General features: G+C 39.8%; 2 protein-coding genes and 1 long non-coding RNA gene across 5 annotated transcripts in view; 2 read left to right on the plus strand and 1 right to left on the minus strand.

Annotated features, from left to right (window-relative positions):
• Positions 1-24,615, plus strand: part of LOC121932291 (alcohol dehydrogenase 1-like) — a 52,498-nt gene that overhangs the window by 17,342 nt on the left and 10,541 nt on the right. The window contains exon 1 of one of the 2 annotated variants that reach the window (XM_042470869.1): positions 20,390-20,557. The exons of the other annotated variant lie outside the window; for it this stretch is intronic. Coding sequence (XP_042326803.1) covers positions 20,540-20,557 — 18 coding nt within the window. The 5' untranslated portion in view covers positions 20,390-20,539. Of the gene's footprint in view, positions 1-20,389; positions 20,558-24,615 lie in introns of those variants that run through there. 2 annotated transcript variants of the gene reach the window in all.
• On the plus strand, positions 1,506-13,994 carry LOC121932293 (alcohol dehydrogenase 1-like). Its single transcript, XM_042470872.1, has 9 exons — positions 1,506-1,624; positions 3,576-3,677; positions 5,788-5,929; positions 7,799-7,886; positions 7,997-8,216; positions 8,355-8,615; positions 10,139-10,274; positions 10,873-11,011; positions 13,484-13,994. The coding sequence occupies exons 1-9, from the start codon at positions 1,607-1,609 to the stop codon at positions 13,506-13,508; spliced, it is 1,131 nt and encodes a 376-aa protein (XP_042326806.1). The 5' UTR covers positions 1,506-1,606; the 3' UTR covers positions 13,509-13,994.
• LOC121932294 lies at positions 10,270-24,028 on the minus strand. Of its 2 annotated transcripts, none has more exons than XR_006104309.1 (3): positions 23,866-24,028; positions 10,779-11,001; positions 10,270-10,603 (listed from the first exon to the last, which is right to left on the minus strand). It is a non-coding gene; the product is annotated as an uncharacterized LOC121932294 (long non-coding RNA). The 2 variants fall into 2 exon arrangements; XR_006104308.1 differs by having other exon boundaries at positions 10,779-11,097.

Genomic DNA, 24,615 nt, shown 5'->3' on the forward strand with positions numbered 1-24,615 from the left:
CTGTCAGAGAGCACTGGGGCCAAGATAAACTACAGTTCCCAGGATTCCCTAGCAGTTAAAGCAGTCTCAAATTGGATTATTTCTGCAGTGTGTATTGGACCTACACCTTCATGATTGTTAGAAGCACAAAAAGACTTAGCACTGAAGAGGCAAGAATGCCTCAGAGAGGGCAGTAGAAATAGGGTTAGATAGTTTGAGGGGGCATCTACAGAGCAGAAATAGTGCAGTTTGGTACCGCTTTAACTGCCCTGGTTCAATATTATGGACTCCTGGGAGTTTTGTGAGATATTTAGCCTTCTCTGTCAGAGAGCTCTGGTGCCACAACAAACTGCAATTCCCAGATCCAAACAAAAATCCATCAGTGATACCTTTATTGGCCAACCAAAATGCACAATATACTTGTTGCAAGCTTTTGAAGCTCCACGAGCTTCTTCATCAGGCAAGATGTTACAAACCAAACAGGAGAAGAAAAACAATTGGAGATGTCAGTCAGATGTCTGCATGTTGTTTAAGTCCATAGTAAAGATGTTGTGTTGGGGAGGATGACTTTTGCAAGCTGGATATCTTTGCAGGCAGGATTTTGAGGATATCCTCCATACCATCTTTACTGAGGACTGAAAAAACATGCAGGCATCCATCCAATTAACATCTCCAATTGGGTTTTTGGCCAATGAAGGTATCACTAATGGATTTGTTAAATGGCTAACACAGCTCCCCCTGCATGTTTTCTACAATTCCCAGAATTCCACTGGATGGAGCCATGACAGTTAAAACAGTGTCAAATTGCGTTCATTCCGCGGTGTAGATGCAGCCATAGTCATGGCAGTCTAGGATAACAATACACAAAGGGATCTTGTTGCACCTTTTTGTGTGAAAACAGTTGTAGCATAAGCTTTCTTAGACTACTTCCTCAGTACTTTTGTACCGACTCTGTGCATCTGAGGAAGCAGGCCAAGGTCCAAAACAACACTCCAGTTTGAGGCCACTTTAACTGCCTTGGCTCAGTGCTAGGGGATCCTGGGAACTGTAGTTTATTTTGGCCCCAGAGCTCTCTGACAGAAAAAGCTAAATGTCTCACAAAACTACAGTACCCAGGATTCCCTAGCACTGAGCCAGGGCATTTAAAGTGGTCTCAAACTGGATTGTTTCTGCAGTGTTGTTTTGGACGACAGTAGTAGCTACTCAGGAGGATTAATTATTCCAGTGTCCGCTTTGTTGACCAACACTCTTTTATGTTTCTAAAGTAATTATTCTACTTTACAGCTGTTTGTTTGTTGTTGTGTTGTTGTTTGTCTTGTGTCTTGTGTTTCTGACTTATGGTAACCCATGGGGTTTTCTTGGTATGATTTGTCAGAGGAGGTTTTGCCATGGCCTTCCTCTGAGGCTGAGAGTGTGTCTACCCTGCACCAGCCTAAAAAAAGAGGAGAAAATTTGATCTGGTTGAATTGACTACATTTCCCAGAGTTCCCAGTTCCACAGTCTACGGTGGCCTAGTAGGGCCATTTGTGAAGCACGTGGCTAGTGAATGAGATCAGCTGTTGTTCCAAGTCTTCCAAAGCAAGAGATCAGGGAGAACAGATTATTGTATGCAGACTAGTTTGCAAATATGGATACTGCTGGGAAAGTAAGAAGAAAATCAGCCTCTCTTTTTCTTTTTGATATGGAACAGCATAAAAGCAGTCTGCACTGCGGAAATAAACCGGTTTGATACCACTTTAACTGCCCTGGCTCAATACTATGGGTTTCTGGGATTTGTAATTGGTTCGCACCAGAGCAAAATTGGGTTATTCAGAGCAATGTCCTGGATTATTCAAAGCCAAAAATGGATTATTCAGAAAATTCTGGGTTTATTAAGGATTATTCTGGTTATTGATTCTGGATTATTTAAAGCAGAAATGGGTTGTTCTGAATATTCTGGGTTTATTATTCTGGGTTTATTAAGAATTATTTTGGGTTATTCAGAGCAATATTCTGGATTATTCAAAGGAAAAAAATGCATTATTCTGGGAATTGTAGTTGGCTTAGTTCTGGTGCCACAACCAACTACATTTCCCAGAATTCCACAGGATTGACCCATAGCTGTTAAAGTGGTGTCAAACTGGATTGTTTTTTGCAATGCAGATGTAACTCTCCAGTTGCAATTGAATCATAAAATATTTTGCTTTCTCACGTACAAGAATTGGCATTCCTAAGGATTAAAGCTGTAGATCCTCCACTTTTCTCCGAAGAAGCAAATTCCAGGGAATTGAATGGAGTTTACACCAGATATCAACCAGACTACTTTGCCTACAATGTAGCCAGCTGTCCTCCTTTTCCAGGACATGTCCTACGTTTCAGTCTTCTGTTGAGGAGAAATTTCAAAATGTCCTCCATCTTCAGCATGACTAAAAATCATGAATCCATACATATGTTAGCATCTTTAGTGTTTAGTTTTAATATCCTTCATTTTTCTTGAATGCCCAACATTTTGCGGTGCCTTGTCCTCCTTTGTGGTTAGGAGATCTGGTCACCCTGTTTGCTTATGAATGTAGCCTTTGAAACAGAGTTGCTGCAGAGAAACTGGGGAAACTGAGGTTGACTGATAGCAAAGGACAAGAACATCCAAAATCCACAGAACAGTGATACCCTTAATTGGACCAGTCAAAATACATGTATTTCGAAGCTTTTGAAGCTGCACTGGCTTCTTCATCAAGCAATGATGTTAAAAATCATACGGGAGGAAAAATTATGTTGTTAGTCACAAACCTGCACGTTGAAGATGTTGCTTTTTGAAGTTCAAGCGTTGGAAGGACAAAGGAGTCATTCCTGCAAGCTTGCAGCAGAGGCAGATGAAATGAGAAGCAACGTCAGCCATCATCCTTCCAGATGTGGCTGCATTATAACTTCTATCACCCCTGATGATTAGTCGTGCTGGCTGGCCTGGTGGGAATTAGAGTCCAACTGGGACCGAATTAACATATGCCCAGATACTAAACTTGAGTTTAAGAGGCACCATAGCAACACTTTAAAAATATATATTATTATTCTATGAAACCTAATAAATATTGTGGGGGGTGGGAGCTTGTATTCTTACTCCAGCACGGGGTTCCTTAGCTCTGCTTTGAATAAACAAAATGATAATAATTTTACAGGATGCATGGTAGAAAGCATTGTCTCGAGTCACAGTTTCATCTGAATGATGATTTAGACTCCAGGTGTTCATTTCAGTCTGCACAATTTGTGACTTTTACTACCTGTCCAAAAGTAGATATACAGTTTGTATATCTCTGTATCCACAGATTTTTTTTAATCCTTGGATTTAAGCAGCCATGGCTTGAAAATATTTTTTTTAAATATAAATACCAGAAAGCAAATCCTGGTTTTGCCATTTGATATAAAGGATGCCATTTTAATATGCCTTTGTATTTAATGGAACTTGAGCATCCACGGATTTTGATATCCACAGAGGGAACTGAAACCAAATCCCAGCAGATAGCAAGGACCTACTGTACGTTGGTGTGGCCTGTAGAATATATAATACATGTGTGTCTGTGTGTTTACTCTTTCAATTTAGCTATTGACTTTGCTTTCTACAGATTATAAAATGCAAGGCTGCAGTTGCTTGGGAAGTAGGCAAGCCACTTTCTATTGAAGAGGTAGAAGTTGCTCCACCAAAGTCTCATGAAGTTCGTGTGAAGGTAAAATAAACTCCCTAGCAATTTCAGTACCCCTTCATGATGTGAATATTTGGTGTGGGGTTTTTTCCTTGCTGATATACATCTTTTCTCTGTGGTTCTGTTTCTTGAGCAGCTTGTGAAATGGCTTGTCATAAAAATTTTATCATGTTAGTATTGGGAAGGCTGAGAGAAAGATATGAATAGAGTTTCTTTCTAATATGAATTTGGATGATGGTCAAATCCACTCTTTAAAGGAGCAGTCCAAGGTGCTCAACAAAAGATGTTCATCACCTGAGATAGCAATCTTAAACTTTGGATTAAAAGCCAGAATGGATTCACCCCTCTACTGACATGGAAACCCTCAACCCCCATAACTTCAGAGACGAGCATGTATAATGATGTTGGCCTTCTTTCTGACCTGACCTCTTGCTTTGTGCTTTTCTGCATTGTTTTTTTTTTTAAATTTTATTTAGTTAAAATAAACATAAAAGACATATATACATACCATCAAATAGACACAACAATTAACAATAAGGACACCAACCCATCCTGAGACCCATTTCCCCCATTCTAACCTACAACTATCCTATGACACCTTATAGTAAACAAACATTAAACACTGACAACAGGTTGACTTCCTTCCTACCAGTCAGAGTTTTAGTGTTAGAACTTGGCTATCCATTTCCATTCCTTTTTCATAGTTAATTATTTCAAAGAAATTACTTATTAATCATATATATATATATATATATCGGTACTACCAAAAAGAGAGAGGTTGGCAGGATATTCTGAGTTAAATTGTAAGTTTGAAATGAAGTTCTAGATTAAATTTGAAATTGCAGCTTTAACTCATTCTTTTTCAAAGAAAGTTATTACTTTTTTCCAATTGTCCAATGGTTTTTCCCCGTATTCATTTTTCATTCCCTGGGTCAAGATATCCATGCCTATTCCCTCATATAATTTTAGTAACCACTCTTCGTTGGATGGAGTTGATTCACACTTCCACTTTTGAGCAAAGCATATCCTTGCTAAAGAGATCATATAAAATATTGCCTTTTCATCTTCTTTATTGATTCCTTCATCTATCATCCCTAATAAATACAACTCTGGTTTTAAAGTTAATTTTGTTCCCATTATGTGGTTAATCAAATTGTTAATTGTTTTTAGTTTTTTACACCCATTGTAAAAAAATTAGTGATTTTTAAAAATGATATATAGAATTGGAAATGTTTTTACCTATATCAAGAGATCTCAGGGTGGCATGCAGGCAAAATCAGTACTAACAAGTTAAAATGATTTTAAAAAATAAAAATCATTTAAATTGGCTAAAAACACAACAATGTTAAAACAGAATTTAAAGATTAGACAGTTTAAAAACCCACTGCATAGCATTTGAGCTGTATCAGTGAGGCCCAAAGGCTTTAGTAAATATATGTTATCTGCTGCCTCAGTGAAACCAGCATGGTGCCAGTCAGGCTTCCAAAGGGAGGGCATTCCACAACTGAGGTGCCATAAATGAGAAAGCTTTCTTCCATGGCTGCATCTACACTGCAGAAATAATCCAGTTTGACACCACTTTATTTGCCATGGCTCTTTATTATTGTGGAATTCTGGGAACCATTGTTTGTTGTGACAGCAGAACTCTCTGACAGAGTAGGCTAAATGTCTCGCAAAACTACAAGTCCCAGAATTCCCTACTATTGAGCCATGGCAGTTAAAGTGATGTCAAACTGGATTATTTCTGCAGTGTAGATACAGCCCAGTCTTAATATTTCACCTTACTAGTGAAGAGTCCTCCCAGGAGACCTCAGTCCTCAATCAGATTAGATAGATAGATAGATAGATAGATAGATAGATAGATAGATAGATAAGGAAGTGCACTGAGCCATATAGGGTTTTAAATTGTTACACAAGCATCTTGAATTCAGCCCAGAGGCGCATTGGCAGTCAGTGCAATCCTTGTAGGACTGCCATTATATGATGTCTACAGGTTAGTCCAGTCAACAGCAAAGCCAGTGCATTTTGCACAAGCTGCAGCTTCGAAGTTGTCTTCAAAGACAGGCTCATGCATGGCATATATGAATGCGTATAGTTTTTTTCTATGGTGTTGATCAAACTCTATCTCTTACAGATAATAGCCACAGGGATATGTGGAACAGATGACCATGTTCTGACAGGGTCTTTCCCTAAAGTCAGTTACCCGGTTATTCCAGGCCATGAAGGAGCTGGAATTGTGGAGAGTGTTGGCGAAGGAGTGACTTGCCTGAACCCAGGTATATAAGAGGATGGGTTCTAGCATTTTAAAATGCCTTTAGAATGTGTTCTGTTTGTAGTTATTTTTTTTAACTTTTGTATAATGCAATTTTAAATTGTTTTAGCAAGATTATTGTAATTGTTTTTATAACATTTTTAACTGATTGACTGATTGTATCTGTGAGCCTCTTTGGATCCCTTTCTGGGAGAAAGTGGCATATAAATTAAATGAATAAATAATATTTCAGTTTCTTTAAACGCATCATAGAGATGCAGAATAATTGGACAATACACAATTATAGTATGTTGTAACTTCCATAATAGTATTTCTTCCCTATTCTGTTGTTAGATTTCACTTTGTCTCTGGCATCCACACAGTAATTATGCAATGCTTCCTTAGCATCCTGTTTGGATTGTAAGATCCTGTTTATTTAGTTTTTAATAAGAAGTAAAAAAGCGATAGAGAGAAAAGTGTCACTTGGTAGGTAAGGACTTAACATGCTAACTATGAATTCTATTCCATGCCATGTCCTTTTTCATGTTTTTCTATATGTAGAAAGTTCTTGTGTGTAAGGAACGTATTTCCATGTTGTGTCATAGGAGATAAACATAGAAAAACATGTCTCCTTGAGATGTTTGTTTTTCTAAAGGCTGGAAATTTATTTTAGATGTGGAGTAAGATAAACATGAAAACCTTCCACTTTCAGCCTGAAGTTATAGAGCTCAGGAAAACCTCTTGACCAATAATGCATCACAAACAAACTACTTTTCAAAAATTATACTGAAGTAGATGGCCAGCGTGGTGTAGTGGTTTGAGTATAGGACGATGACTTTGTAGACCTGGGTTTGAATCCCTGTTCAGCCATGTTAAACCTATGACTTGGGCAAGTCACATTCTCTCAGCCTCAAAGGATGGCAATGGCAAACCCCCTCTGAAAAGACTTGCCAAGAAAAACCCATGATAGTTTTGTCTTAGGCAAACCATAAGTCAGAAACAATTTAAATTACAAAGCAACAACAGGTTCCAGACTAGAGGAACCCCTTCTAAGGAAAGGCTAGTTCCTAGGATGCTGTACTAAGATATATGCTAAGGAAATTGCAGGAAGAGAAAGAATTGACTGAGAAAAGAGCTGAAGTCATCCCTAAAAGTATATGGTGCCTTTCTATAAAATTATAGCACTATGATTCCACATTTAATTGCTATGGCAATATCCTATGGAATCCTAGGGTGAGGCACTAAAGCTCTCTGGCTGAGAATTCTAAATACTTCTTGATAAACTGCAAATCCCAGATTTTCATAGATCGAACCATGGCAGTACAAGTGAAATCACATTGTTATAATTATATGTTATGGAAATGACCTTAGTTGCAGAGAGAGGTCAGAGCAGTTAAACAAGAGAGAAACACCCAGGTCACCCCAGATAGCTGACTCTATTGCTGCTGCAGCTGCTCTGCCTCCCACAGATTTTCTTGGTTATTTGTGCAAAGTGCTCTTGCTCTGTTCTCTATTTCCAGTCATTATTCCCACTGCAAATAGGAACAGCTGAACAAATCATGGACAGTTTTTCTGTGGTTTGTTTGCCATCACATCCAAGCCTGGCAATCTAGCTTATTTCTCTCCCTGACAAGTGAGAGAAATAACCCTAGAAGACAAGAACAGAGACAAGCCACATTTCTGGATTTGAATGCCACAATAACTCTTCCTGGGACAACAGAGCAGTATACGCAAGTTGCAGTCTTAATTTTTTTAAGGTGCTTTCAGAAAGCTGTTTTATTGTCCTGAGAGTACAAGGAAAGTTCATTTATGGTGCCTTCACTTTTCATAGATGGTTGTAGAAATAGGATCATTGTGTTTCTATTTATTTCCCTCTGCTTTTTCCCCCCACTAGGAGACAGAGTCATTCCACTTTGTTTGCCTCAGTGTGGAGACTGTAATTCATGTTTAAAATCTAATACCAACTGTTGCCTGAAAACCCAGTGAGTTCACTTGGAAATTTCTCTTGCATTTCATTTGACTATGGGCAGTGAACATTGAGGAGGGATGTATATTGTTGTGGTTACTGACAAGTCCAGTTTATCTGAAACAGCCTCTGTGAACCTCAAAACCTGATGCCAGACAAAACCAGCCGATTTACATGCAAAGGGAAGCAAATCCACCACTTTCTTTGGATCAGCACTTTCTCAGAATATACGGTCATGCCTGACTCTACTGTTGTTAAAATTGATGCTGCTGCCCCACTGGATAAAGTCTGTCTCTTTGGTTGTGGGTTTTCCACCGGTTATGGGGCTGCCCTCAATACAGCTCAGGTGAGATAGCCATACATACATATTCTGTTACTGTTCCATGGTAGATTCTGTACAACTAAGAACATCTTCTCTGACTTGTAATGTGTCATATTCTGAAGCTGGCTCTGATTCATGTCCCTTTTCTCGGTGGTTTTATAGGTCACACCTGGCTCCACCTGTGCCATCTTTGGTTTGGGAGGAGTGGGTCTTTCTGCGGTCATGGGTTGCAAAGCAGCCGAAGCTTCTCGGATCATTGGGATTGACATTAACAAAGAAAAATTTCTAAAGGCAAAAGAACTGGGAGCCACAGAGTGCCTTGACCCTCAGGATTACAAGAAGCCCATTCAGGAGGTGCTGATTGAAATGACTGGTCACGGTGTTGACTATGCATTTGAGGTCGTTGGATGTTTGGATACATTGGTACGTGCTAGACCTAGTCCTTGCAGCTCTGTTGTGTAACTTCATACTAGATTCCTGGGGTACAGGGTTTCATATTTTCCTGGGAAATAATGTGCCACAGAGTAGTGGTTTTCAAAATTGCCTTTTCTCTATTCACTAGGGGGGAGTCAGCTAAGCCTCATTGATAGCCACAGTTCAGGGAATGTTGTGAATGAGAAAGAATACAAAATTGAGGCTTGTCTCATGACAGAAGACAGATGGGGCGAGATGGCACAGAGAGAAAAGGTTATGGAGAGTTAGGAAGAAGATGGCATAGAGATCGAGAAAATATTTCAGAAGAGATAGGAAAAAGATTAATAGAATAGATTGCAGAGAGCAGTCTTCTGTATGTGTCTGTGTATGTGCACATTTATGTGCCTTTCAAGTTGCTTATCACCTTATGGTGACCCTATGGATTTCATAGGGATTTCTTAGGCAAGGAATACTCAGAGGTAGTTTTGCCAGTTAGTTCTGAAATACAGCCTTTAACTTAGCAGTTTCCCATCCAAGTACAAACCTGGGCTGACCTGGCTTAGCTTCCAAGACCACACAGGATCTGGTGCTTTTGGGGTAGATAGACATAGAGAAAGAGGAAAGCTGGCATAGAGAAATGTAAAAGCTGTAACAGAGATAGGGCAGTCAGCCAGGGAGAATAACTGAATAGTGTTTGGGGACACTGTTTATTTCACACCAAGTGTGAACAGTCCATTTCATACAATGCAATCTAATTGTGTATTCTACCTTTTTGTAACTGTGTAAACATCTTCTTGTTTTGTTTTATACAATTCTTACTAGCTGTTCCTGTTAAGTTTTCGTTGAGAGTTTAGTCACACTTCTCACAGTGAACCCAGGGACCAACACACCCACTGCTCTATATAGGGGTCACCTTGAGTCCCAAGTACCCAATCCAGGGACCAATCTTGAGGGGAAAGGGAGCAAGGTGAGTGACAGGAGCTTGGGGATTTGGAACTGCGAGACCAACCTGAAGAGGGGGTCCTTCGCAACCAGATTGCCGTGATACCTCGGCATCAGGTGTGAAGAAGATAGGGTTAGATTCTACATATATGTGTAGCTCCACATGTGTAATTTCATGTCCTGTCAAGTCCCAGGAGGGACCCCTGATATTGTCTCTTTCTAGGAGAGGGGGGATGTTGGAAGGAAGCAGGCAGTCCATATAGAAGCAGTTGGTCTCAGCTTGATCAGGCAGAAGGAACAAGGATGCATTTGCTATTCTGCCACAGGTAGCAAAATATCCTGGGCTGGTCCCAGCACTTGGGTGATGCAAACAAGCTAAAGCAAATGAAGAATTTTGTAGCCAACCTCTTGCTGTGCAAACTACCTAGCCCATGCTAGGACAAGTGTGAGCCACTGAAGGAGGGCATTATGGCTGCATACAAATAGCATACCGCAGTAGATGCACCATTTGTTATCCCTCAGAATGATAAAACAAAAAATGTTGTTACAGTTTTGCATTACCTGTTTAATGTCTTTCCTGTTTCAATTAGACTGCTGCTCTGGCATCTTGTCACCTGGGTTGTGGTGTCTGCGTGATGGTTGGTGTGCCTCCTTTAGGCTCTCAACTCTCCTTCGATCCTATGCTGCTTTTTACAGGACGTACCTTGAAAGGATGTTTCATTGGAGGTATGATGGGGCATGACAGAGGTGTGAACACATTGATATATGATTTTTTTCCCCTTAATTTTGTTGTTCAGGACACAAAAATTACTAATTGATATATAAGAATGCTTAAATGAAGATAATAATGGCCCCATGGACAGTCAATTACATCAGATAGTTTGGATTCATAACCATATGTCATAATCCTTTCATCTTGACTCTTAGAAGTTTGTGCCTGGGACACAGGATTAAGCTTCTCACTACTTTCCCCAATCATGCTGTCCTCCAGATGCTTTGAACTAGGATACTCATCAGCTGTGGCTATTGGTCATGTAGGCTGGGGATGATTGCAGCTGTGAAGAAAAAAAAATTAGGAGAATACTGAATAACAGCCACCATTTTAAAAACTTCCAAAAATAAAGCATATGTAAGAAAGAATGTGCAGTTTATGGGCAGAGCAAACCACATGCTTTCCATCTGTCATCTTGCATACTTTTGGTTTTACAAGATACTCAAGTACTTACATACCACACATTTTGTGCTGGAACATGCAAAAATTCCGATGAGGATGAATCTTGACAACATCATGCAAGATGTGGCAGATAATTTTGTTTGTTTTCAGGTTGGAAGATGAAAGATTCTATTCCTCAACTGGTGTCCAGTTACATGGCGAAGAAATTTAACTCTGATGCTTTAATAACCCACACTTTGCCATTCAGCCAAATCAGCGAAGGTTTCCGTTTGCTTCATGCTGGGAAAAGGTGAGATTTATGACGTGTCAGGAATTGCTTTTAGCAAAGACAGCTTCAGCACAGAAATCAGCAGGGCAGTGTAGTTTTTAATGTTTCTGTAGAGCAAGGAATTGGTCTGTTAGAACTTTATCTCAGATCAAGGGGACTTGCCAAGAGAATGAGAGATTGGCACCATTGTTTTAATAAGAACATAAAAAGGAGCATGGTATTACAGACCAAAGGGCTATCTAGTCCAGTTGTCATTTTAAACAGTGGCCAACCAGATAGGAAAGGAAAAGGCTTTCTAATTGAATGCTCACAACTAGGATACAAGCACAACAGCACCTTTAGACTCCTTTTCTGTAGCAACTGGAATTTAGAGGAATCCTGCCTCTGATCTCAGTGCTAATATATACAGTACAGTAACCAGTGTAACTAGCAGCCAGGTTGCAGTGGTGCAACTGAAGCAAATGCTTTAATGGCTAGGGACCCCAGGGTGCTTCTGCTTCTGAACATACATATTTCTTGTACTGTGATGCTATCAAGAAAGAAATACTCCCTGGGAGAAGAAGCTAGAGAACTCTTTCCTTGTCACTGTCCCAAGGGTTTGTAGCATTTATTGGCTGATAGTTTATATATACATAGCTCCACAGGCTTAGTTCTGTATTCTTCTCCTACTCAGCAGCAGTAAAACCCCAGTAGGGGCTCCTGCTGCTGTAAGTTATTGGACATGGTCTAAATTGTCTCCCCTCTCCACCATTAAGCAGTCTGCAGGGAGCAGCACTGCCCATTTTGGGAGTAACTCCTCCAAGTTTTTGATCATTTAGTTGCAATTTGTTATGGGGAGAGGAAGAGCAGAATTGTTTGGGGCTGGAGCTGAGGATGGCATAATCTTGTCCTTGGAACGGTGTGAGCTGTAACTGCAATGAGTGGCCCATTTCTCCCCCACCCCTCCATGGCCCTCCTATAATTCACTGTAGATTGAAATCAAAAGTGATATATAGTAATCACATTTCTGGTTCTAGGATTCAGCCAAAAAAATGCTCATTTTTTAAAAGTTTATGGGGAAACCTAAACTATCATATTTTGGGAGGTCACTTGGAGTTGAATATTGGCCATTTAAAAAAAGATGGGTCTAAAGGCTTCAAGGGTCTCCTGGGATACTTTAGGGGCTGCGAAACAGGGTTCCACATACAGCCCATGGGCCCCATTTTCCCCACATCAGTTGCAGATGGTTACTTTACTTTTAAAGCAGAACTTGGAACATTAGTGGGTGGGTGGGTTTGGAGGAGAATATGTGGCATTCCTCATTGCTTCAGACACCCAGCGGGCTGTTCACAGTTCCTAGTCACTTGTGAGTAATGCATTGTGTTACTTGTTCCTAACATACTAGTGCTAGGATTCCATTATCATTGGCCCCAAGGGTCCTCCTCCCCTTGGAGCCAAATGTGGGCTACAGCCATATCTTCTGACTTTCATTTTCCTTTTCAAAACAAAAAACAAGTATCTCACATGGTTTTGCCAGTCCTTCAGGATGTCTCCCGAAAGTGATAATGTTGTCATCTGTGGATCATGAAACCCTAGATGTAAGGATGCATGCCCTGGAAATGGCACCACTAGCACTGCTGGGAAGCTTCCTGGAATACTCTTTAGACTGTAATACAGGACAGCAATTTCCGACAGTCTCAGTCAATCTAGGCAGTGTTGGTCTCCAGATGATGTTGATTACACTTCCCATCACCCTAGCCAACACAGACAGTGGTAAGAAATGCTGGTACTTGTGATTTGTCACCATCTGGAGGGCTACACAATTTTCAACTCTGCCGTATGCCAATGTGTGTTTTAAAGTCCCCATGCCACCCTGGGCATCCTACCCATTGTTTCATAACCATGACACATGAACATGAATTGCAGCCTCATCAGTCTGCTCAATAGTTGTTGTGTGCCTTCAAGTTGTTTCTGACTTGTGGCGAACCTAAGGCAACCCTGTCGTGAGGTTTTCTTGGTAAGATTTGTTCAGAAGAGGCAGACAGAATGTGACTTGCTCAAGGTCACCCAGTGGGTTTCCATGACTGAGCAGAGATTTGAACCCTGGTCTCCAGAGTTGTGGTCCAGTATTCAAACAACTTATACCATGCTGCTCAATATACCTTCTGTCTATAAAGTACTCTCAGACTGGCTGCTATAATTTAAAATCTTTGCCCTCTGCAGAATACAGCTACGTGGTAAAATGAACTTTGCTACATTAGTGAAATCTTGTTAGATAGTAAATCTAGTAAATGCTGATCTGATCACATTTTCACAAATAAGGCTAAGGAGCAGTCACTTTTCCTACTTAAAGTCTCCCTCCTTACAATGTCAATCTCTGTCAACAGTACCTTAAGCAAGATATTGATACTTTTGTCCAAATGTAAGTCCTAACCCTGTTCCTTATTCTGTAACATTAACCCTTCTTATTGCACAGAAGAGTTTGTAACATTAACCCTGCCTTTTCTCTTTCAGTATTCGTATTGTCCTAGTGTTTTAAACTCCTAATTCAATGAAGCAACTCTGCCGACAACTTCTAATCAAGAATTCTATCTTTTCTAAGTGTAAAGTGCTGCTTAAATAACTTGGATTTTCTGCCCCCCTCCCAGTTATTGTTGAGAAAGTTGTATAAACAGTATGTGGAAAGCTGGTTTTATTTAGTTTCAGATACTTAGAAATTCCCATGTCATGCTCTTGGTTCTAAGAGTGCAAAGTAGAATTTCTGGGTAATAAGTGAATAAAACCAGTTAATGAAAAGCTGTAGTCAATGCAGTCCAGAAAAGTTTCCAGGCTTTAGATGTGAATACATGCTTACTAGAGATGTAAACACTATTTATCCCTTTTCTCATCCTCAACATGAAAAGATATCTCAAAATATCAGGATGTCTCTGTAACCACGGTAACATTTTTTTGCCCATGGAACAAATGAAAAGAAAAAGAATGTTTTGTTCTTGCAAGAGCAAAATAAAAGTTGGCTTTCTGCACAAAATATATATTCATACAAAAATGCTGTTGCCAAATTTTGGGGAAGAAAGTCCTGAAATGTGAAAACAAATCATCAAAAAATATACTGAATTGCTGAAAATCACCTCCCATGAATGATGGGGAGAAAACTTTGGGAATTTCTTTCATTCTCAAGCAAGCAAAGATGTACATTCCTAATGCTTGGTACAACTGTATTCACTGTGCTGCTCAAAGTGGCAAGTTTTCATAGTGCAGCTTGTGTAGCCAGTGCTTTCCTACAGCTGGATTGAGCAATAATGACCCTCTAGATACCATTGCACTGAAGCATTGGCTGTGCTGGTGGGTCTGATGGGAGTTGCAGTCTATTAACATCTAAGGGCTGCACTTTGTCCACTTTCATCCGTCCCTGTTTTATTGAAGAATCTGAATGCAATATGGCTCAGAAAGCTATTTTGCAATTCTTGGGGACCAACACAGGAGCATCCACCTTCTAATTTAGGGACAGCAGTAGGAAAAGAGTGTATGGGGAGGACCTCAGCACACCTGTAACCTAGATGGTGCTGCATCAGCCATCCTTACCTGTCTAGATAATACAAGCAGCAAACACTGGTCACCTGAAACACTTGGCTGAATGCTAACACCCATCCTGTGGAAAAGACACCCAAGCCAACTTAAGAGACTGCCCTGCTTTCTGGGCCCTATATGGCAGAAGCAAGTGTGAATGTCAAGAACTGATTTTCATGGAGGAGGGTGTCAATAGTTTGAATGGTCAGGGAGATACTCAGAAATCCTGCTGTTTTCCCCCTGGCAAGATCCCATATTAAAACCCCTAGAAGAAGAAAATAGCTTTTTAAGAAAACAGCATTGGGAAGTGGGGAAGTGTTTGACTACACCTGCTTTATTATTAAGGCTTTTTACAGGAGCCATTTGGGTCATGCCATATTATCTCTATGCTGCCTAAGACAGATAATAGTACCAGTATATAGAATGTATAAAGAGGGTTCCACTTCCCAAGTACACAAAGTGCCATTTTCACAACATCCCTGGCTGACAGTTGGGTAATGGGGAAAGGGAAGGGTCTAGAACAGAGGTTTCCAGTAACTTCATGGCTAAGAAGACATTTGAACTTAGAGCTGTAACTTCCAGTATATGCTCTTAAGTAGGGCTAAAATGAACAAATTATGCAACTGGTTAACAATAAAGGACATTAAAGAAAAAATTAAAATGCAAGTAGACAAGCATGGCAGAACTTGGAAACGTTGCTTTTTGGATAATAGCTCCCAGAATCCTCCAGCTAGCATGGCTGCTTGGGAGGAGTCCAGAGTTGTAATCTAAAGCAGCTTTTCTAGTCTCTAAAGCACAAATAGGAAATGCCATCTTAGAAGAATCATGCCATCTTAGAAGAATCACTACACTATGGCCTGTTACAGACTGCCAAAATAAAGCTGCTTCGGGTCTCTTTGGAGGTATGCTATTTAAATGATGCATGGGTCCTAAGAGTCCGGAGGTCGCCACACTCCATTCCTAAGCACTGGAGTGCAGCTTTGGTGCAGCTTCCGGATTCTTAGGATGCATGCATCATTTAAATAGCATACCTCCAAAGAGACCCAAAGCAGCTTTATTTTGGCAGTCTGTAACAGGCCTATATAACCATTCCTTTTGTTTCAGATCATTGAGTTGAAGCTCTGTCAAATCAACATTGTAAAAAAAACTCCCAAACAATGCATAAATGGTGTATATAGTTTACCAACAAAGTCCATAAGGAGTCAAATCACTGCAGTAAGCAAGAGATGAACAATAATAGTTCTTTGAACCTCAAAACACAAAGCATGTTGGGATACAAGTCCATCAATGGGGAAAGAAGTCCCAAAAATGCATAGAAAGGGTACAGGAAAGAAATTGGGTGAGATAAGGTCTCTGATGAGTGGGTGGAAAAAGTGGAGGAGATCTTGAACAGATTCACTAGTGCAGCTAAAGCAACTAATCGAGCCTCTGCAACAGCAGAAAGCAATTATAGTGTTGGCAGGCTACATTCCAAATGTCCAACACTGCTGGGAATTCCTGGAAGATAGTGATTTCTGAGAATTAGAGGACTGAAAAGAATCTGCCAAGGGAGTGAATTTGCTGGATTTTTGACTGCTTGGCTGTTGGAACAGTTCCCAGGCTTCAGCATAACAAAGGGTGACATGATATGCGTGCTGAGCCACTGAACATGGTATCTCCTCTGCCAAGGAACCTAAATGTACACAGTATTCAGGAAGGAGCGAAGGAGGCCCCCTTGCTTCCTAGCAGAAATCAAGGACAGGTCACTTGTAATGGAGCTGTGTATAGCTGTTGCAGTACCAGTGTCTGGAAACTGTAACAGACCTTTAATCTCTCTCACACACACACATACACACACATAAATATTCATACATAGATATAAGGAAACAAGGTATTTTCAAAAACATCATATATACTTTTATCAGTAGATCTCAACTTTGGGTTTTTATTTTATTTATTTTTTGCTCATCTAGTAGTAGGAAGCAAGCTGAGTTCTGCCTCTCTGTAAGGCCAAGTAAAGGTCTCATCCTTTGGACCGCCACTTTAACAAGATGCAGCACCCTTTCATTATGGATATGAGCCAGGATATGTCCCAAACAAGTTTTTCCTACATGCACACAGACTCACACATTAGGTTAATACACTTCTGTGCTTTATGTTGCAAAAGTCCTATAGGCCTGTTACAGACTGCCAAAAGAAAGCTGCTTCGGGTCTCTTTGGAGTTATGCTATTTAAATGATGCATGGGTCCTAAGAGTCCGGAGGTCGGGCCAAACCCACACTCCATTCCTAAGCACTGGAGTGCAGCTTTGGTGCAGCTTCCGGATTCTTAGGACCCATGCATCATTTAAATAGCATACCTCCAAAGAGACCCGAAGCAGCTTTATTTTGGCAGTCTGTAACAGGCCATTATAAGGACCAAGCTTGTGTGTTGTTACCTGGTACCACTGCTACATGAATTATTTTCAGTTCCTTTTACCTGCTAAGGAACAATAGTTTTAAAAAAAAAATTGCCTTCCTCATATACAGATCTAACAGACAAAAACATACAAACTGAAACAGATACAATCACTCAACCATAAAGTCTTAGATCAAGTAATACTCATAAGTAATACTCATATCATTCACAACAACTGTATTCTAGTCCATTGGTTCTCAACCTTAGGCTTTCTAGGCATTCTGGACCTTAACAATGGTAGAACTTCATCCAGAGTAAACAAAGTAAATAGTTTGGAAGTTGTTGTCCAAAAACAAATCTATAGGGGCAAAGGTTGTGAGCCTCTGTTTTAGCAATCAGTTATCTTATGTAACTATTTATATTACCATTTATGTTTGTATTAATATCAAAAACGTATACCAGAGCACTCTCACTATCTGTCTCTCTATTTCTTTAAAGCTTTATCATAAACCTTTTAGAACTTCAGACCAAACTTCAGGCCACACCTTTTAGACTTTTGACCAGAAGATAACAGAGAGAGTGCCAGCATGGTGTATTGATTAGAGCAGCCTTTCCCAATCTGTGTTGGCCTGGTATGCCTACCATTTCCAGAAAGTGTAACCAATTCACAGGATAGATATGGATGATGGGATGTGTGGTTGAGCACCTCTGTATGGTGCTAGACTGAGGAGGCTGCATTAGAGTGTTGGACTAGGCTAGACAGTCCTTGGTTATATCCCCATTCTGGCATGATGCTTACTGGGAAACCTTTGGCCAACCATTATCTGTACTTCACATTATCTGTACTTCACTGTAAAAAAAAATGACAACTATGGGGGGTTTTTTGGTGGGTTTTTTGGGCTATGTGGCCATGTTCCGGACGAATTTATTCTTGACGTTTCACCTGCCTCTGTGGCTGGCATTTTACAGAAAAAGATGCCAGCCACAGATGCAGGTGAAACGTCAAGAATAAATTCTTCCAGAACATGACCACATAGCCCAAAAACTCACAAAACACTATGGATGCTGGCTATGAAAGCCTTCGACGTCACAAGATAAGAACTGTGTCAGCCATCTGTGCTTTCTTGAGCATCCTCAATGACAAGAGTGCCTTAAAAATATAGGCTGGAATTCATAACTGCAGTTATAATTGGGTAAACGAGAGTTATATATCTATAACAGATTTGTATTCATGATCACTATGTATTCAATAGTGTAGGGAATACACAGGGTTAATTTGTTGTTTGATGCTATATGTCTTCAATTAGTTTCTGACTTATGGTGATCCTAAGGTGAGCCTATCACAAGGTTTTCTTGGCAAGTTTCTTCAGAAGGGGTTTGCATTGCCATCCTCTGAAGCTGAGAGAGTGTGACTTGACCAAGGTCACCCATGGGTTTCATGGCTCAGTAGAAAATCTGAACCCTGATCTCCAGAATCATAGCCCAGCACAGACCACTATACCATGCTGGCTCTCTAGAATACAGTATTAGCCAAACTTAATAACAGTGTAGTTTCTGGTGGTTACAGTGAATATCCATTCTGCCAAATAAGAACTCAGTGTAACTGGAAAGCCTACATCCTCCAAACAGGAAAAAAAAACCATACTTCCTCCTTTATTTTGTAAACCTCATATGAGTTATAGTTTTCAAACTTTCTGAATATATGAGTTGTTTTTTCCAACAGAAAAAATACATAATATGAAATACACTAGAGTCCTGCTGAAAGAACTAGGAAAGAATTTGAATGCTGCAGACCTTTCTGTCCAAAACATGAACCTTCGTTTTAAAATTGAACATTCTTTTCACAAAACATTTTCCTCCCATGTTGCTTTGGATAAATCTGTCAGCACTATAAAGTACAAGCCAAGGAAGTTAAGATTTCTGCCATTCACTGAGGTCACTTCATATCTATGTGATCTTTTTCTTTCACATAGGGATTTTGTTCTCTGACTGCCAGTAGAAACAGATTTCAGACTGTTTTATTTGGCTAAACTGATATTGAATTAGTACATGCTTTATAAAAATATTTACATGGTGAAGATTAGAAATTTCCAGAGAATACATTTGTAAGAGTAGAGAAATGCAACACAAACTAATAAACTAGATTAAAATTCAGGATTAAGATTGGTAGTGGACATGCACTGAAGAACTTCACAGTATGTGTTTCTCACTAAATAGGAATGAATTCTGCTCCTGACCTAGCATCACTTTTGGGCTTCAGATCTATAAAAGAGGTCACCAGTGTTCAATATTACCTATTGCTCAATATGTAAAGTGGCCATCACAGGGGTGTCCACATTGCACAATTTTAGCAGTTTGATACCACTTTAACAGTCATGGCCTATCCTATGGTATCCTGAGATTTATAGTTTTGCAAGCCAGGTCCAAAACACACTGCAGAAGTAATCCAGTATGAGGCTGCTTCTACTGCCCTAGCTCAATGCTAGGGGATTCTGGTGAGTGTAATTTGGTGAGACATTTATTCTTCTCTGTCAGAGAGCTCTGGTGCCACAACAAACTACAGTTCCCTGGATTCTGCAGCACTGGGTCAGGGCAGTTACAGTGGTCTCAAACTGGATAATTTCTGCAGTGTGTTTTGGACCATAGTTAAAATTCTTGAGTCTCAGAGAATTCTTTACGAAACTAAAGATCCCAGGATTCTGTAGGATGGAATCATGGTAGTTAAAGTAGTATTAAAGTGCTATGACTGTGCAGTGTGGATGTGCCTTAGATCTATGAAATGCCATTTTAAATTTCCCACAGTGCTTTTTGCAGAGCATAATTGGAGGGCATTGCAGGAAATGTAAAATGGCAAGTCATAACCCCAAGCATTGTCTCCACATAAGAACATGGTTGAGGGGGTCCTCCAAGCTAAGCAGAGCTTTGTTAGGAACCTTGCCAAACCTGACCTCTGTCTCATCATACCTTTACTATTGTGACATGTATTTGTCACACATGAGTGTTGTATAATCAGAATTTGAGAAAGCTGTTTTTCTGGATTACTGCTCCCTGAATCCTAGTGGTCACATAGTCTGGAGAAACTGGTCCAAAAATACCTTTTCTAAACTTTGTAAATGAGAAGAGGACCAAGCCCAAGTAGCTCTTCTTCAAAGGCCTATTATGGAATTTTTACCTCCCAGTTTTGATCATGTACTATGGAGGACTCTGTATCTCATTTTGTATCTCCAAAAACCTATAGGGCCTCTACTATCTATGTAAATCAGTGTAATTTATGCTGTGTTTTCTGTAAAAAAAACAAAAAAAAACCCTGCAATCTAAATAATCTGAGAACAGGCAAGTGATTCTTACTGTTTTAAATCCTGTCTTTTTTCCAGATAATAAATTTTGGGTGACTGCCTCAGGACAAGAATAGCATGAGCTAAAAAAGACTTTATGGGGCACTATAAAACTTTGTATCACAGCTCTCAGTGGGCCCTCCCTTTTCCTCACTGGTTTATCATAATCGTCAGTGTCAGGCACACTGGAGGAAAAAAAGGTTTGGGTATCTCTATGTTCCTGCCAGAGCCAAACGGATTTGGAAAGCAGCAAGTCCTATATATGGTATAAAGCTGGGAATCTGACAAGCAAATGGCAACTGCAGGAAAGGTAAGCAAAGGTTGTTCTAATAGCTCTCTTTAAATCTATATGAAACAGCTGTTAGAAGTTCCAGTGTGTGGCAATATTAAATCTCTTCTGAAATGGCAGCACTAAGTGTTCAAAACCTATCATTGCTATAGAAGCATTCTTTCAGTTTTATTGGGATGGATTCAGTTTATGCCCTAAAAATCATGCTGTAAAGCTTTATTCCATGTTTATGAACTCAAAGACGAAGCCTGTTTGATATATCTGAAGGAGAATGAGGGAAGTAGCTTAGACCGTCCAGACAATGCTGAGAACCGATGTTACTTTGCGTGTAAGATTTCAGACTGTAAAACAAGAGGTTCCTGATTCAAATCTCACCTTGGCTAAGAAACTATCAAGTCTCCATCAACACAGCAGTACTTTTTTCTTCCCTCTACAAATATGAACATAATCATTTTGATCTGCCTAACAAGGTTATTGTACAAATGACTGTATGCTTTGGACCCCATAAAGCACAGTACAGACCCTTAGAATCATTATTGTGCCATAAGTCGGTGATTTATCTTAGATGCCTTATTTTAAAATTCCAGGTAGGAGAGCAGGCAAGAGCTGTTGGCAACCTATATAACAAGTTGTTGCATAAAGAGGTTCAGATTATGGGCTTTAGTGTTCATGACTCTAAAGAGATAACAGTGATTTGAGTTAATGTAAAGTTGTATAAACTTCCAAAATTACACTACATACTTCATCATGCAACATGAGGAAATATCCAGATCTTGGGGAAGTTTTCATTTGCTGAGCATAACAATTTCATTTACTATTTCCAATGTAATGTCATAAAAAGAACAACAACTAGTACTACTACTACTTTCAGGAGTTATTAACACCAACAGGTTTTGCATTTAGAGGTGACATCTTACACCTTTAACTTGCTCCATTCCATATTTCTTTTCATATCTACTGGAAGTAGATTCAGAGTATGTACTTCATTTTTTATGCAAAAGTTATCTCTGTTTATTTACACTCCTCAGGGTTTTTAATAGGTCAAGTTATGTAAGTCTAAAATGTCAAGAAGAAAAGCTTCTCTGGTGAGGTTAGCCATTTCAGCATTACCCAAAATGAGGAGACAAGAGAACTTTATTTGCTTATTTACATATACTGACCAGAAAACTGCAGCAACCAGTGACTAGACATTTTTAATTGGGAGCACAAAAAATTGTCTAATTTGTCAGTTTTTCAAAATGATGTGATATCTTATTAACAGGAATAATGGAGGAAAGGTGAAAAATTCACAGGGTGAAAGCTTTGATCCCACATGATCTCAGACTTCAGGATAACATGTAGCTCCATCACCATCATCCACTTTGGATGGCTTCATCTTCTACATTCCTAACTGCCATCTTGGATACACACCTCACTTTTATTTTTCTAGCATTGTCTGGTGTCCCAACAAAACCAAAGATCTAGGGACAACCCCTTTTAATATCATAGGAGGCAAACGCTGGTGACATTATAAGGTATAAGAGTGTTGAACTAAAACTATGAGAGATCAAGGTTGAAATCCTTGCTCAGCCATGAAAACCCACTGGGTGACCTTGGGCAAGGCACACTCTCTCATCTTCAGAGACAGGATGGGATAAATTAGAAAATGCATTAATGCACGTATTCCTGAGACTGCGGAGAGGGATGTATCCCCAGAATATTACCCTTTCCTTTTCTAAGCTGCTTGATGGTTTGTTTTTTTTACTTGAACCAAAGCAGCAAATGGCACACACATTCCTTATAAAAGTCAAGAGGCGTAGCATTCTAAACCAGCCAAATTATTTTGACATATGAGGCAGACAACTCCACAAGCAGCACATTCAGGTATAAAAAATAATAACAACAAACAATCCTAATGATTTGTGATACCCTAAACATGCTCTTTAAACAGCACCCTAAGAGTGTGCTGCATTCTGTCCAATATCAGGGATGACCCTGTTTCTTTTTCTTCTCTGACCTTGACAGAAAACAAACCCAGTTAAGTTTGAGAGGATTCTGTTGCATGATAATTCCTTTCCCACCCACCCCTGTAGTTGCGAGCCAACAAAGATGGGCTATATAGATGTATAAACTTTGATTAATTTATGCAAATAATGTCAGAAACTGGTTAGCTTTTGGAAATAGTGCCAGAAAATAGGTGATTAGTTCCATAGTTATAAATGGGTGGGTACAAAGCAAGTATAGAAGTTAAGAGAATGGAAACTATTGTCTTTAACTTTTGAAGTGACTTTCCTAATGTTTCTTTAGTTAAGCCTTTTCGTATTTTAAGGTGCTTACACATTAGCACAGTTATAGCATGTTTCAACCTTATGGAATCCTGGGATTTGCAGTTCTCTGCCAGAGAGCTCTAATCTCTCACCAAACTACATAATCTCAGATTCCATATAATGAAGCCATCACAGTGCCATAATTCCATGGTGTGAAAGAGCCCAAACTGTGCCTTTATAAAATCTTTTTAAAACAGCAGATAGAAAGAAACATACATGCAGTAAGTGGGAGGAATTCGTTCACCTTTCCACTCTAGCAAAATAGAAAAATAATTAAATTTGTTTAAATAAATTCTAAAGAAAATAAAAACTGGCAGGTAGATGAGAGAAGGAAAGACCAAATGCCAGCCACAACTGTTGCTTAGGCATAGAGTACAGTATGGGGCAGTAGCAAGTAGAGTTGCCAGGTTGAGATTATCCCAAACCATGAAATTTCACACTACAATCTGGGACCAAGAGTTGTCCCTGTGACATCAACAGTCTTTGAGCATGATACATTAAGCATCAAGCACAGTAGCACAGAGTTATATAAAAACACCAAATCTAACAAATGAGGAAAATGTAGATGCACATCCCGCTCAACACAACACTCTTGCCCTGAGCTTCCGGCTCCATGATTTGACAACCCTACGTGAACGCTGGTCCTAGAAGATTATTTTGAACATTACAGCAAAATAATATAACCCAAGCCTCCATGGAACAAGTTAATTTATGGATCATCAAAAACAGAATTGTGTTACCAAGAAAGAAGGCAATATTTGCATATGTTAGGCTATGTGTGCATACACCAAGGAGTATCAAAGTGTGTCCCACAAACCTGCTGAGTTGATTGCAAACTACTTTTTCACTTTGAATTCAGTTTGCAGCAATTGAAGTAAGCTGAGAACAAATGGAAAATGAGAAGAGGAGAAAGAAAGTGGGACATTTAAAAAGCAGCTGAAAAGGTGGGATGACAGAAGATTAATGTGGACTATCCCTACCTAATTGGTACAGTTGAAGAGTATGAGGGGCCATTCAGACTACCTTTTATCCTGGATCAGGAACCGATTCTTGCACAGGAAGTTCATATTTGTCCCGAATCTCTCACAAGTGAATACGAGGCTTCCACAAACATTTCGTGGCAAATGCCCCTTAGCATGGGTCATTTGAATTGGGGTAAAAGCTGTATCTTTTTTTAAAAAACGAGTTCAGCGAATATGAACTTGTCCCCGATCATGATCGGAGCAAGTTCATGGGAGGGATTTAGGTCAGAGGGAGGGCAGTGGGCAAAGCAATCCCTCCCCTTCATCGGGCCAAAGAAGGAGGAGGAGGAAGAGGGGGAAGGAAGGAGCCAGGGGGAAAAGAAGGGATGCCAGGCAATCGGGGTGACTGACGGAGCCAAGGAGCCAGAGGAAGGATGCAAAGGGCAGTTGGGGTGCCTGAGAAAGGGTCAAGGTCAGAGGGAGGGCACAGAACAGAACAAGCCTCCCTCTCGCACCAGGCAGCTTTCTCTCTTTTTATTTTTATTTTTTATATATATTTGCCAATCTATACGCATAGTTCTACAGGTAGATACATATATAGATAGAATGTGTCCACTCGCGCTACTTTCCCTTTCATTTGCTTGCTCCAAAGGCACTTTGCAGGAGGCTTTTTTTCTTTGCGAATGCTACAAATGTTTCTCTCTCAATTTGGCAAATTGATACAGAATGCTTTTGCTACTGTCTGTAAGGAACTGGGCTGGCTGAGGGAAAGCAAAGGATGCAGGGATGGTATTCCAAGGTGAGGAATTAA

The sequence above is a fragment of the Sceloporus undulatus genome, chromosome 5 (genome assembly GCF_019175285.1).
Source record: "Sceloporus undulatus isolate JIND9_A2432 ecotype Alabama chromosome 5, SceUnd_v1.1, whole genome shotgun sequence".
Taxonomy (NCBI): domain Eukaryota; kingdom Metazoa; phylum Chordata; class Lepidosauria; order Squamata; family Phrynosomatidae; genus Sceloporus; species Sceloporus undulatus.

What these genes read in the sequence shown, in the direction of transcription:
- LOC121932293 (XM_042470872.1), top strand. An exon ending in CTCATGAAGTTCGTGTGAAG is followed by an intron (nt 3,678 to 5,787) that starts GTAAAATAAACT and finishes TATCTCTTACAG; the next exon opens with ATAATAGCCACAGGGATATG. An exon ending in TTGCTTCATGCTGGGAAAAG is followed by an intron (nt 11,012 to 13,483) that starts GTGAGATTTATG and finishes TTTCTCTTTCAG; the next exon opens with TATTCGTATTGTCCTAGTGT.